At 66.9% G+C, this 12,531-nt stretch overlaps 1 protein-coding gene across 3 annotated transcripts in view; it reads right to left on the minus strand.

Moving 5' to 3' along the window:
• Nucleotides 1-1,204: 1,204 nt before the first annotated feature.
• Nucleotides 1,205-12,531, minus strand: part of RTN2 (reticulon 2) — a 31,908-nt gene continuing 20,581 nt past the window's right edge. For all 3 annotated transcript variants that reach the window (XM_050927828.1, XM_050927829.1, XM_050927830.1), the window contains 6 exons: nucleotides 9,232-9,439; nucleotides 6,093-6,231; nucleotides 3,065-3,134; nucleotides 2,857-2,903; nucleotides 2,186-2,244; nucleotides 1,205-1,267 (listed from right to left, as the gene is read on the minus strand). In XM_050927828.1, the coding sequence (XP_050783785.1) occupies nucleotides 1,225-1,267; nucleotides 2,186-2,244; nucleotides 2,857-2,903; nucleotides 3,065-3,134; nucleotides 6,093-6,231; nucleotides 9,232-9,439 (566 nt within the window). In that variant the 3' untranslated portion in view covers nucleotides 1,205-1,224. The remainder of the gene's footprint in view (nucleotides 1,268-2,185; nucleotides 2,245-2,856; nucleotides 2,904-3,064; nucleotides 3,135-6,092; nucleotides 6,232-9,231; nucleotides 9,440-12,531) is intronic.

Below are 12,531 nucleotides of genomic sequence, written 5' to 3' on the forward strand. Positions count from 1 at the left end.
TCTCCTACCGGTTCCCTGCTCCCCTCGCTCTGCCCTGCTGGCCCCCCCCCCCCCGCTGGATCCTCACTCTGCCCCGCCGGATCCCACCTCCCCTCCCGCCGGATCCCCGCTCCCCTCGTGCTGGCCCCTACCACCGGTTCTCAGCTCCCCTCCTGCTGGATCCCCGCTCCCCTCGCGCTGGCCCCTACCACTGCTTCTCCGCTCCCCTTGCTCTGCCCTGCTGGCCCCTTGCCCTGGCCAGGGGGGCAGTGTCTCATTTCCTGCTGCTGGTGCCAGGGGAACCCAGCTCTGTGCCGGGTTAAGGGATCACATCTAGGGGGGCACCACAGTGGGGGATGGGCTCCATGCAGCTCCTCCGTCTTGCTCCTGCACCGGTGCCCAAGCTGAGCGGCCCCCTGCCCTGCCACACCCGCTCAGGGGCTGGGTGGGCAGCGATTACGGGGCATGTGGGAGGGGAGGAGCCCGGTGTTGGCCCTTGCTGTGACCCCCTCCACCTATTCTCCCAGCCTCAGGAGCTCCCCCTGCTGGTGTCTGGGTCATTCCCGCCCCCTGCACCCAGCCGTGGCCGCAGTGAAGGACCGTGCCCGGCGGCTTTCTCCACCAGTGCTTTTATTCAAGTGTAAATCTGAGTGGAGCTTTGCGGGCGCCAGGATGGCACCTGCCCCACGGTGCCAGGGGGTGGCCCCAGCCCAAGTCCAAGAAGGGGCCCCCGGACTAAAAACAGCAAGGGGGGCTCAGACACAACAAGCTGCCAGCCCCTGGCCTCCCAGCCAATCACAGACCCTGAATTCACTTGGGTCTGAGCCCCCTGGGAAACCAGACCCCCTCCAGCCCTGAGGAGCCAGGGGCCTGCCCCTTCCCCACCTCCACCCCCACCCCACAGGGCCAGGCCCTGCCGGGCTCACACTGGGACTACGGCTTGGAGGCAGGAAGCAGGCAGGGCCCAGCAGGAGGGTGGCATGCAGGGGCCTCTTGTTATGGCAGGGTGGTGGCCGAATCACGGGGGCCCTTCTCAGTCACCCCCGGAGCCCTGAATGTGCAGGGAGCTGCCTCCTGCCCCAGCCCCACAACACGCAGGGCCAGGGGGGCAGCGCAGAGGCTGAGCTGTAGGCGGGTTCCTGACCAGGAGAGGGGCCCCGGCCCCTTTCCCTGGGGTAGAGGGGTGTCACCGGCGGGGGTGGTTCTGGGGTAAGGGGGGCAGGCGGGGGGGGCAGGGGCAGTCGCTCATTCTGGCTTCGTTTTGGCACTTGGGAGCTTGGCCTGAATCCTAAAGGAGAGAAAGAGAAACATCACCACGGTGGTTTAATCCCCCCTGGCCCGGGCTGGAGCCCCTTCCCCTCCTCCTCAGCACCCATGCCTGGCAGGGCGGGCACAGGGAGGATTACCCATGCTCCAGCCCCATCTCCCCAGGTCTGACCCCCTGGCACTCAGCCCCCAGGGCCAGTCCCTAGAGGGGAGCACGCTCACACCCCGCAGGTCGCCTGGGCTGGGCCGGGCTTGACGGGCAAAGGAGTCACTGGAGGGCCTTGAACCCAGCACCCCTGCAGGGAAATACTGTGGGGACGCCGGGCTGCAGGAACTCACCTCCTGCCTTCAGGGCTGAGCCCAGTACCCCAGAACCATGGTAAGGGCGCTGTGCTGCAGTCGTGGGGTGGGGAGCTCGGCAGGGGGCACTGTGCTGCAGTCGTGGGGCAGGAAGCTCGGCAGGGGCGCTGTTCTGCAGCCGTGGGGTGGGGAGCTTGGCAGGGGGTGCCACACTACAGGGACTGGAGGCTCGGCGGGGGACATCGTGCCGATGGGAAGGGGGCAGGGGGCTTGGCAGGGGGCACTGTGCTGACAGGCGGGGGGTAGGAGGCTCAGTGGGGGGCGGCCTGCTGATGGGAGGGGGGCTGGGGGCTTGGCGGGGGGTGCCGCACAGATGGGAGGGGGATGTGAAGTTCGGGGAGGCACCGCACCGACAAGAGGGGCTGGGGGCTTGGTGGGGGGGGGTTGCCGCGCTGATGGAAGCGGGTCAGGGGTCTTAGCAGAGGGTGCCACACTGCAGGATGTGTGATCTCTGGGCTGCATTGTGGGGTCACTACAGCCGCCTGGGAGATGATGAGCTGTGGCCCGTGTGGCTCCTGGCAGAGCCAGGAGCTTGTCCCCTCCCCCCATGGCAGACACGAGGGGGGTGGGGGGCCCTTACTTGGCTCTGAGGTTACTTAGCTGGTTCCTCACCAACCCCACGTACTGGTCAATCTGTGCCTGGAACAGATGAAGTGAAAGGTAAATGGGGAGGGGGGTTTGGGCAGCTGCCCCCACCAGAGTCCATTGTGCAGGTACAGGGTCCCTGGAGAGCCGGAATCGCTGCCTGGGCCCCTCCCCCGATGCCTCTGGGGATCCCTGAACAAAAGTGAGAGCTCCAGGGAATGTTGGGGTTGGTCCTGCTTTGAGCAGGGAGTTGGACTAGAACCTCCTGGGGTCTCTTTGAACCCTAATCTTCTCTGATTCCATGAATGGGACATGGGGCCTTTCCCCTCTAGGAGGTGCCAGCTCCCACCCAGCCTCAGGATGGGAACTGGCTGGTCCAGGGGGCAGGGAATGGGACATGGGGCCTTTCCCCTCTAGGGGGTGCTGGATCCCAGCCAGCCCCAGGGCGGGGGACTCCCTAGCTCAGTGGGGCAGGGAATGGGACATGGGGCCTTTCCCCTCTAGGGGGTGCCATCTTTCTCTCTCTCCTGCCCTGGGCCGGGAGTAGAGCCAGACAGCTCCTGGGGGTGCAGAGCCGCCAGCAGCAGCCCGTGAGCTTGGGGGCGCTGGCCCCGCTAGCCCATCCCGATGGTGCACATGGCCCTGAGCCACCCCCCGGCCACTCACCTGGTGCTGTCGGTAGAGCAGGGGGAAAGTAAATGCACTTATCACACCTGGGGGCAGAAAGGGGCAGGTCAGACACACACACCCCGCTGCTCCCAGCGCCCCCTGCTGGGGGAGGCCCCCACAGCCAGCGCTACCCCCCTGCTGCCTACACGCTGGTCCAGCCCCACACCCCGCTCCCCTACCCCCCCTTCGCCCCCTCTCGCCTTACCCAGGATGAGCAGCGTCAGCCCGTTGAACACGGCACCCACGTAGGTGAGGATGTAGAACAGGAAGGCGAACTGCAAGCAGGAGAGAGCGCGGTCAGAGCGAGGCGGGCCTCCCTTCCCCCCACCCGCCCAGGGGCTGCAGCCGGCCCCAGCCCCCGACGTGGGGGGAGGAAGCCCGGCTGGTTCTGCTCAGCAGAGACTCACACGGGTCCCTGCTTCCAGCCTCCGGGGAAGCTGGCAGGTGCATGGCAGGGCCGAGGAGTAGGAGCAGTTCCCTGCCAGCCCTGTGGGTTCATGGCTATGGCTCTTGACCTGATGCCTGAGACCCACAGAGACCAGCCATGGGGCCAGCCTGCTGTGACCCACTCTGTCCTCGGCGCATCCTTCAAGCTGGTAGTCCCGCCCGGCTCCCCGTGCCCGCTCCCTGCCAGGGATGCTAGGAACAGGAATCCAACAGGAATCATCCAGAACAGCAGGTCGAAAAGGGACCCTGGCGCCTCTAGTCAGCACCGTTAAAACTCCAGTCGGTGGTGCTGCAGGGCTAAGGCAGGCTAGTCCCTACCCATCCTGGCACTGCGCTGCGCCCCAGAATCAGCCAGGAGGTTCGGCTCCTAGGCGGGGGTGTCCTGGGGCTCCATGCACGGCCCCTGCACCCAAGCCCAGCTCTGCACTCCCACTGGCTGAGAACCACGGACAATGGGAGCTGGGAGGAGGTGGTACCTGCGGGCGAGAGCAACGCGCGGATTCTCCTGGCCCCCCCCAGCCTAGAAGCCGACCTGCTGGCCAGTTCTGGGGCACAGCGCGGAGAGAGGACAGGCCTGAGCCTCTCTGTGCCGCTGATGGGAGCTGCCCAAGGTAAGCCCGCAACCCAAACCCAGAGCAACCCCCTGCCCCAGCCCTGAGCCCACCCCCAAATCCAGAGCCCCCTCCTGCACCCCAAACCCCTCATCCCCAGCCCCACCCCAGAGCCCGCACCCCCAGCTGAGAGCCCTCATCCCCCTGAACCCCCACCTCCTGCCTGAACCCGCAGCCCCCTCCTGCACCCCAAACCCCTCATCCCCAGCTCCACCCCAGAGCCCGCACCCCCAGCTGAGAGCCCTCATCCCCCTGAACCCCAACCTCCTGGCTCAACCCGCAGCCCGCTCCTGCACCCCAAACCCCTCATCCCCAGCCCCACCCCAGAGCCCACACCCCCAGCTGAGAGCCCTCACCCCCCCAAACCCCAACCCCTTGCCTGAACCCGCAGCCCTCTCCCACAATTCAAATCCCTCGGCCCCAACCTTCAGACACACCCACACCGCCAAACCCCTCATCCCCAGCCCACCCCAGAGCCCACACTCCCAGCTGAGAGCCCTCACCCCCCCCCGAACCCCAACCCCCTGCCTCAACCTGTAGCCCCCTCCCGCACTCCAAATCCCTCGGCCCCACCCCCCAACCTGGAGCTCCCTCTTGCACCCCAAACTTCTCATCCCCGGCCCCACCCCACAGCCTGCACCCACAGTCCAGAGCCCTCCCCCGTCCCCCAGCCCAAGCCCCTGCCTCAACATGCAGCTCCGTCCCAAACTCCAAATCCCTCAGCCCCACCCCTAGACACCTCCCCCAACCCCTCATCCCCGGCCCCACCCCACAGCCTGCACCCACAGCCCAGAGCCCTCCCCCATCTCCCTGCCCAACCCCCTGCCTCAACATGTAGCCCCCTCCCACACTCCAAATCCCTCAGCCCCACCCCCTAGACACCTCCCAACCCCTCCTCCCCAGCCCCACCCCAGAGCCTGCACCCCCAGCTGGAGCCCTCCCCCCCTCCCAACCCCAATTCCCAGCCCCAGCCTGGAGCCCCCTCCTATACACCCCAGACCCCTCCTTCCTGGCCCCACCTCAAAGCCCCCTGCCCCAGCCCAGTGAAAGTGAGAGCAAGCAATGTGGGGGGGATGGAGTGGGCAGGGGGTGTGGCCTCTGAGAAAGGGCGGGGCCTTGAGGCAGGGGGCGGGGCAAAGGTGTTCGATTTTTGTGAGATTAGAATGTTGGCAACCCTAAACCCGACTCTGAGTCCCAGGGTCCAGGTGCTGCAGGCGCAGGAGGGTCGCTGCCCGCCAGCAGGGGCAGGGGAGGGCTGCGCGCAGACCGGCCAGCGCTGGGATGGGGAGCACAGCTCAGCCTGCCGCAGGGAACCAGCAGGGTCAAAGCCCGGGGAGGAGTGAGGAATGACCGGCCTCAGCTGGCTCAGCGCTGAGCCTGAATGCCGGAGCAGGAGCAGCCCCAGAACCCTCGGCTCAGGCAGGGGCGTGGGGAGGGCAGCTGGAGGCCTGATCCCTGCGGGCGAAGCCGTGGGGTCCAGTTCTGGTGCCTCAGGGCCAGCTGTGAGTGTGTGGCCCTCTGGGGCTCGGGCGGTGCCGGCGTCTTCCTAGTGCCCTGGCCTGGCGCCCGCCCTGCACCAGCCCCAGCCCCAACCACATGGCCTGGCCATCACCTGGCCGCCTCCCCACCGGCCCCACCCACCTGGCGTGGCCGTCACCTGGCCGCCTCCCCACCGGCCCCACCCACCTGGCGTGGCCGTCACCTGTCTGCCACCTTACTGGCCACATGGCCTGGGCATTGCTGGGCCATGTCCCCAGCCTCAGGCTCTGGCTCCCCCTGCACCCCCATAACTCTGCAGAGTGGGCATCCCCCTCCAGCAGGCCTGGGGGGCCCTTCGCTCGCTCCCCACAACCCCCTGCTAATCACTGCCCCCACCCCCATGGAAAGGAGTCCTTACGTTGCTGACTATCCCCCCAGTTCCTGCTCCCTCCTGCCAGACCCAGGGATAGGTACCACCCCTGTCCCCCCATGACTCCCTAACAGCCAAGGGGAGCATGTAACGGGGGGCGAGAATCCTTCCCTGCTGTGCCCCTGTTCCCATGGGGGGGAGTAAACAAAGGTCAACACTTCTCCCACCCCCACTCCAGGATGCTCACAGGGGGCCCAAGGGCCCCTACACCAGCAGGGACAGGGAGCTGGGGTGACCATTCGGGGGGAGGGAGGGGCAGCACCCACCTTGATCGAGTCCACCAGATCCTCCACCAGGAAGAGGCGGCGCAGGGTGTGGGCGGCCGCCAGGACGTCCTGGCTGAGCCGCGTGGCAAGGCGCTCCAGCTGCTCCTGGGACAGCGGCAAGTCTGCGTCCAGCTGAGCCCTGAGCACATGGGGAGGGGGGGGGTTAGCGAGTGGCAGGGACCCCAGCCCAGCACCCACACAGCATCCCCTGGGAGAGGCCAAGCATGGTGTAGCCAAGAGCTCCACACACAGCCAGCGGCCCGTCATGCTTCCCACAGCGCCCCCTGCAGGGAGAGGCTGGGACTGGCATAGCCGGGAGCTGCTCCCGCCCCGCTCCCCACAGCGCCCCCTGCAGGGAGAGGCTGGGACTGACATAACCGGGAGCTGCTCCCGCCCCGCTCCCCACAGCGACCCCTGCAGGGAGAGGCTGGGACTGGCATAGCCGGGAGCTGCTCCCGCCCCGCTCCCCACAGCGCCCCCTGCAGGGAGAGGCTGGGACTGACATAACCGGGAGCTGCTCCCGCCCCGCTCCCCACAGCGACCCCTGCAGGGAGAGGCTGGGACTGGCATAGCCGGGAGCTGCTCCCACCCCGCTTCCCACAGCGACCCCTGCAGGGAGAGGCTGGGACTGGCATAGCCGGGAGCCGCTCCCACCCCGCTCCCCACAGTGCCCCCTGCAGGGAGAGGCTGGGACTGGCATAGCCGGGAGCTGCCCCTGCCCCGCTCCCCACAGCGCCCCCTGCAGGGAGAGGCTGGGACTGGCATAACCGGGAGCTGCTCCCGCCCCGCTCCCCACAGCGCCCCCTGCAGGGAGAGGCTGGAACTGGCATAGCTGAGGGCTCCCCAGGCAGCCAGCACCCTGCCCTGGTCCCCACAGTGCCCCCTTCTGGCATAGTCGGGTGGCTGCTGAGGGAGGAATTCACTGGAAGGGGGAGGGGGTACTCATTGAAGTGGGAGTCTGGGAGGGGTTAGACCCACTAGAGAGGGGAGGCTCTGAGAGTTAATCTCTGGCTGGGAGGATGGGAGGTTGTAGGGGGCAGGGCTGCCCAGAGGATTCAGGAGGCCTGGGGCAAAGCAATTTCGGGGGCCCCTTTCATAAAGAAAAGTTGCAATACTATAGAATACTATATTCTCGTGGGGGGCCAGGGCAAATTGCCCCACTTGCCCACCCCGGGCAGCCGTGGTGGGGGAGATCATTCACTTGAAGGGGAGAGGATCGGGGAGTTGGCCAGTGGTGTGCTGGGGAACCATGGGGAATCTCTGGGAGGAGGATGTCAGGATGGGGGGTACTCACTGAAAGAGGGGAGGGCGTGTGGTAGGATCACACTCCCTGGCAGAGGGCGTGGGGGGGGGTCACAGTCCCTGGCAGGGCCCCAGCAGAGGGGGGTCGCATTCCCTGACAGAACTCTGGGCAGGGGTCGCATTCCCTGGCAGAGGGACTGGGGGGGGGTCACACTCCCTGGTAGAGGGACTGGGGGGGGGGCGCATTCCCTGGCAGAGGGCATGAGGGGGTCACACTCCCTGGTGGGGATCCCTGGGAGGTCACAGTCCCTGGCAAGGAACTGGTGGGGAGGGTCACACTCGCTGGCAAGGCACCGGGGGGAGGGTCGCACTCCTTGGTGGGGGCCCTGGGACGGTCACGCTCCCTGGCAAGGCACCGGGGGGGTGTCGCACTCCTTGGTGGGGGCCCTGGGAGGGTCACACGCCCTGGCAAGGCACCGGGGGGGTGTCGCACTCCTTGGCGGGAGCCCTGGGAGGGTCATGCTCCCTGGCAAGGCACCGGGGGGGGTCGCACTCCCTGGCATGGCACCGGGGGGGTCGCACTCCCTGGCAAGGCACCGAGGGGGGTCGCACTCCCTGGCATGGCACCGGGGGGGGTCACACTCCCTGGCAAGGCACCGGGGGGGGGGTTGCACTCCCTGGCAAGGCACCGGGGGGGTCGCACTCCCTGGCAAGGCACCGGGGGGGGTGTCGCACTCCTTGGCGGGAGCCCTGGGAGGGTCGCACTCCCTGGCAAGGCACCACGGTGGGGGTCGCACTCCCTGGCAAGGCACCGGGAGGGGGGGTTGCACTCCCTGGCAAGGCACCGGGGGGGTCGCACTCCTTGGCGGGGGCCTTGGGAGGGTCACACTCCCTGGCAAGGCACTGGGGGGGTCGCACTCTCTGGCAAGGCACCGGGGGGGGTCGCACTCCCTGGCATGGCACCAGGGGGGTCGCACTCCTTGGCGGGGGCCCTGGGAGGGTCACGCTCCCTGGCAAGGCACTGGGGGGGGGTCGCACTCCTTGGCGGGGGCCCTGGGAGGGTCACACGCCCTGGCAAGGCACCGGGGGGGTCGCACTCCCTGGCATGGCACCAGGGGGGGTCACACTCCCTGGCAAGGCACCGGGGGGGTCGCACTCCCTGGCATGGCACTGGGGGGTCACACTCCCTGGCAAGGCATCGGGGGGGTCGCACTCCCTGGCATGGCACTGGGGGGGGTCGCACTCCTTGGCGGGGGGCCTGGGAGGGTCACACTCCCTGGCAAGGCACTGGGGGGGGTCGCACTCCCTAGCAAGGCACCGGGGGGGGGGTTGCACTCCCTGGCATGGCACGGGGGGGGTTGCACTCCCTAGCAAGGCACCGGGGGGGTTGCACTCCCTGGCATGGCACCGGGGGGGTCGCATGCCTTGGCGGGGCCCTGGGGGGGTCACACTCCCTGGCATGGCACGGGGGGGGTCGCACTCCCTGGCATGGCACCTGGGGGGGTTGCACTCCCTAGCAAGGCACCGAGGGGGGTCGCACTCCCTGGCATGGCACTGAGGGGGGGTCACACTCCCTGGCAAGGCACCGGGGGGGTCGCACTCCCTGGCATGGCACCGGGGGGGGTCACACTCCCTGGCATGGCACCAGGGGGGGTCGCACTCCCTGGCATGGCACCGGGGGGGGTCGCACTCCCTGGCATGGCACTGGGGGGGTCACACTCCCTGGCATGGCACCAGGGGGGGTCGCACTCCCTGGCATGGCACCGGGGGGGGTCGCACTCCCTGGCATGGCACCGGGGGGGTTGCACTCCCTGGCATGGCACTGGGGGGGTCACACTCCCTGGCATGGCACCGGGGGGGGTCGCACTCCTTGGCGGGGCCCTGGGCTCACACTCACTGGAAGGGGTTGGCGCCGTCGGAGCGGCGCAGGGCCTGCAGCCCCTTGCGGCCCAGCCGCAGGGTGATGGTGATGCCCAGCACGGCCAGGGCGCCGTAGGAGCCCACGCTGACGATGCTGAAGTGCAGCAGGCTCAGCAGAGTCACCATGACGCCGGTGAAGACGAGCGCCGAGGTGCGGGTGTCCCGCCAGTACACCAGGTCCGCCACTGCGGGGGAGAGCGGTAGCGGGGCGTGACGGGGGGGCCTGGAGCCAGATGTGTCCACAGTCTGGGGCTTCCCCTGTCCCCGTCCCTCAGGACCCATCCCCCCACCTGGCCCCCCGGGGACTCCCAGCTCCATCCGAGGACCCCTCTCTCCACCAGACCCCTCAGAAACCTCTCCACCTGGGGACCCCCAGCTCCATCCCTGAGCACCCCCGCTCTCCACCAGACCCCTCAGGAACCCCCTCCACCTGGGGACCCCCAGCTCCATCCCTGAGCACCCCCGCTCTCCACCAGACCCCTCAGGAACCCCCTCCACCTGGGGACCCCCAGCTTCATCCCTGAGCACCCCCTCTCTCCACCAGACCCCTCAGAACCCCCTCCACCTGGGGACCCCCAGCTCCATCCGAGGACCCCTCTCTCCACCAGACCCCTCAGGAACCCCCTCCACCTGGGGACCCCCAGCTCCATCCCTGAGCACCCCCTCTCCCCACCACACCCCTCAGGAACCCCCTCCACCTGGGGACCCCCAGCTCCATCCAAGGACCCCTCTCTCCACCAGACCCCTCAGGAACCCCTTTCACCTGGGGACCCCCAGCTCCATCCCTGAGCACCCCCTCTGCCCACCAGACCCCTCAGGAACCCCCTCCACCTGGGGACCCCCAGCTCCATCCCTGAGCACCCCCGCTCTCCACCAGACCCCTCAGGAACCCCCTCCACCTGGGGACCCCCAGCTTCATCCCTGAGCACCCCCTCTCTCCACCAGACCCCTCAGAACCCCCTCCACCTGGGGACCCCCAGCTCCATCCGAGGACCCCTCTCTCCACCAGACCCCTCAGGGACCCCCTCCACCTGGGGACCCCCAGCTCCATCCCTGAGCACCCCCTCTCTTCACCAGACCCCTCAGGAACCCCCTCCACCTGGGGACCCCCAGCTTCATCCCTGAGCACCCCCTCTCTCCACCAGACCCCTCAGAACCCCCTCCACCTGGGGACCCCCAGCTCCATCCGAGGACCCCTCTCTCCACCAGACCCCTCAGGAACCCCCTCCACCTGGGGACCCCCAGCTCCATCCCTGAGCACCCCCTCTCCCCACCAGACCCCTCAGGAACCCCCTCCACCTGGGGACCCCCAGCTCCATCCGAGGACCCCTCTCTCCACCAGACCCCTCAGGAACCCCTTTCACCTGGGGACCCCCAGCTCCATCCCTGAGCACCCCCTCTCTCCACCAGACCCCTCAGGAACCCCCTCCACCTGGGGACCCCCAGCTCCATCCCTGAGCACCCCCTCTGCCCACCAGACCCCTCAGGAACCCCCTCCACCTGGGGACCCCCAGCTCCATCCCTGAGCACCCCCTCTCCCCACCAGACCCCTCAGGAACCCCCTCCACCTGGGGAGCCCCAGCTCCATCCCTGAGCACCCTCTTCCTCCATCTGGCCTCTCAGGGAATCCCCTACCCACCTGGGGACGGCCCACTCAGTCTCTCAGGACCTTCTCCCCCCACCTGGCCCCTCAGGGAACCTTCCCACCCTGACCTGGGGACACCCGGCTCAGTCCCCCCTCTCCCAGGCTTGACCCCCCTTCCCCAAGCTTGGGTCCCTGGCTGCATCTCCTGCTGGGCCAGAACAATGATCAGCCCAATGCAGCGAGTGCCCAGCTCCCAGGCACAGACCCTCCAGCCCGTGCCCCCATCAGGCCCCCACCCCCTGGGTATTGCAGCGCCTGGCCAGGGCACGAGCTGCCAGCAGGGCCCAGCCAGCCAGACTCAGGCCTGGATGGTTGCTGGGGTTCTCCCCAGCAGCGCCAGGCCAGGAGGGACACTCGGCCACACCTGGTCTGTGGGGCACGGTGCCGGCAGCAGGTGCTGGGGGGAGGATGGGACCCCGAGACCATCCCCCCCAGCAGGCGCCTGACCTGCAGCAGCAGGGCCGAGTCGGGGAGGCTGTGTCTGGGTCGCTGGCGGTGCCTGGGGGGTGTCCTGGGACCGGCCTCTGCAGTGGGCCTGAGGCCTCGGGAGTTTCACTGGGCACAGCCACAGGGATCTGGGGATGGGTCGAGGCCCCCATAGGGTCCTGGGCTCTGCTATGGGGCCCAGGGTGGGCACAGCCCTGGGAGAGACACTCTGAGGGAGGGCTGCGGGCACAGACTGGTGGGGAGGAGGTGACAGACCCTGGAAGCTGCTGCTTAGCCCAGATCCAATGCCCACCCCTGAAGGGGGTCCCCAGGGCCTGTGGGCACCCTGGGGCCATGCCAGCCCTGACTGGGTCGTTCCAGGCCTCCCCACAGGCTGGGCTATAGGATACACTTGGGGAAAAGGAATAAGGGGGCAGGGGGAGTCAAGGCGCCATCTGCTCTGGGATCCCGTCCCACAAGGGGTCTGAAACTGGACCAGGCATCCCACACCAGCTCTGAAACCAGGACCCACCAGGGCCAGATATGGGAGACTCCCTTAGACTATAGAACTTTGGTGTATTTTTAGCACTTAGTTAGTTATCGAGATACAAAACAAAGAATCAAAATCACAGTTCACCTGTGTAGGGGCCGTCTCTCACTAGGATGGTCCGAGGCCTTGTTCGTAGGCCAAGGACTTTGGCTAAGCAGCAGGGGCAACCATAAGCTTAGGGTCACATCCTCACATCCCAAACCAGATCCTGTCCTGATAGCGCCCATCACCGCCAGATAAAGAAAAAGATCTTAAGATGGTTAAGAAAACGTAGTTTGAAAGCATCCGGTCTGGCAAGAAATCACACAACAGTGGTTGTGAAACTCTCATTTCTGTATCGTTTTATCTTTATGGCCCCCACTTTTCTATCGTTAATCAGTCTGGTTCTCTAATTGTTTCTGTCGGCTGTATAATTAATTTTGCTGGGTGCATGTTAATTAGGGTTGTGGGATATAATTGGTTAGAGAATTATGTTACAATATGTTAGGATTGGTCAGCTGAATTTCAGTAAAATGATTGGTTATGGCAGGTCGGCAACCTTTCAGAAGCGGTGTGCCGAGTCTTCATTTATCCACTCTGATTTAAGGGTTCGCGGGCCAGTCATACATTTTAACCTTTCTCAAAGGGCTCTTTCTATAAGTCTATAATATAGAACT

Source organism: Gopherus flavomarginatus, chromosome 18, assembly GCF_025201925.1.
Source record: "Gopherus flavomarginatus isolate rGopFla2 chromosome 18, rGopFla2.mat.asm, whole genome shotgun sequence".
NCBI lineage: Eukaryota > Metazoa > Chordata > Testudines > Testudinidae > Gopherus > Gopherus flavomarginatus.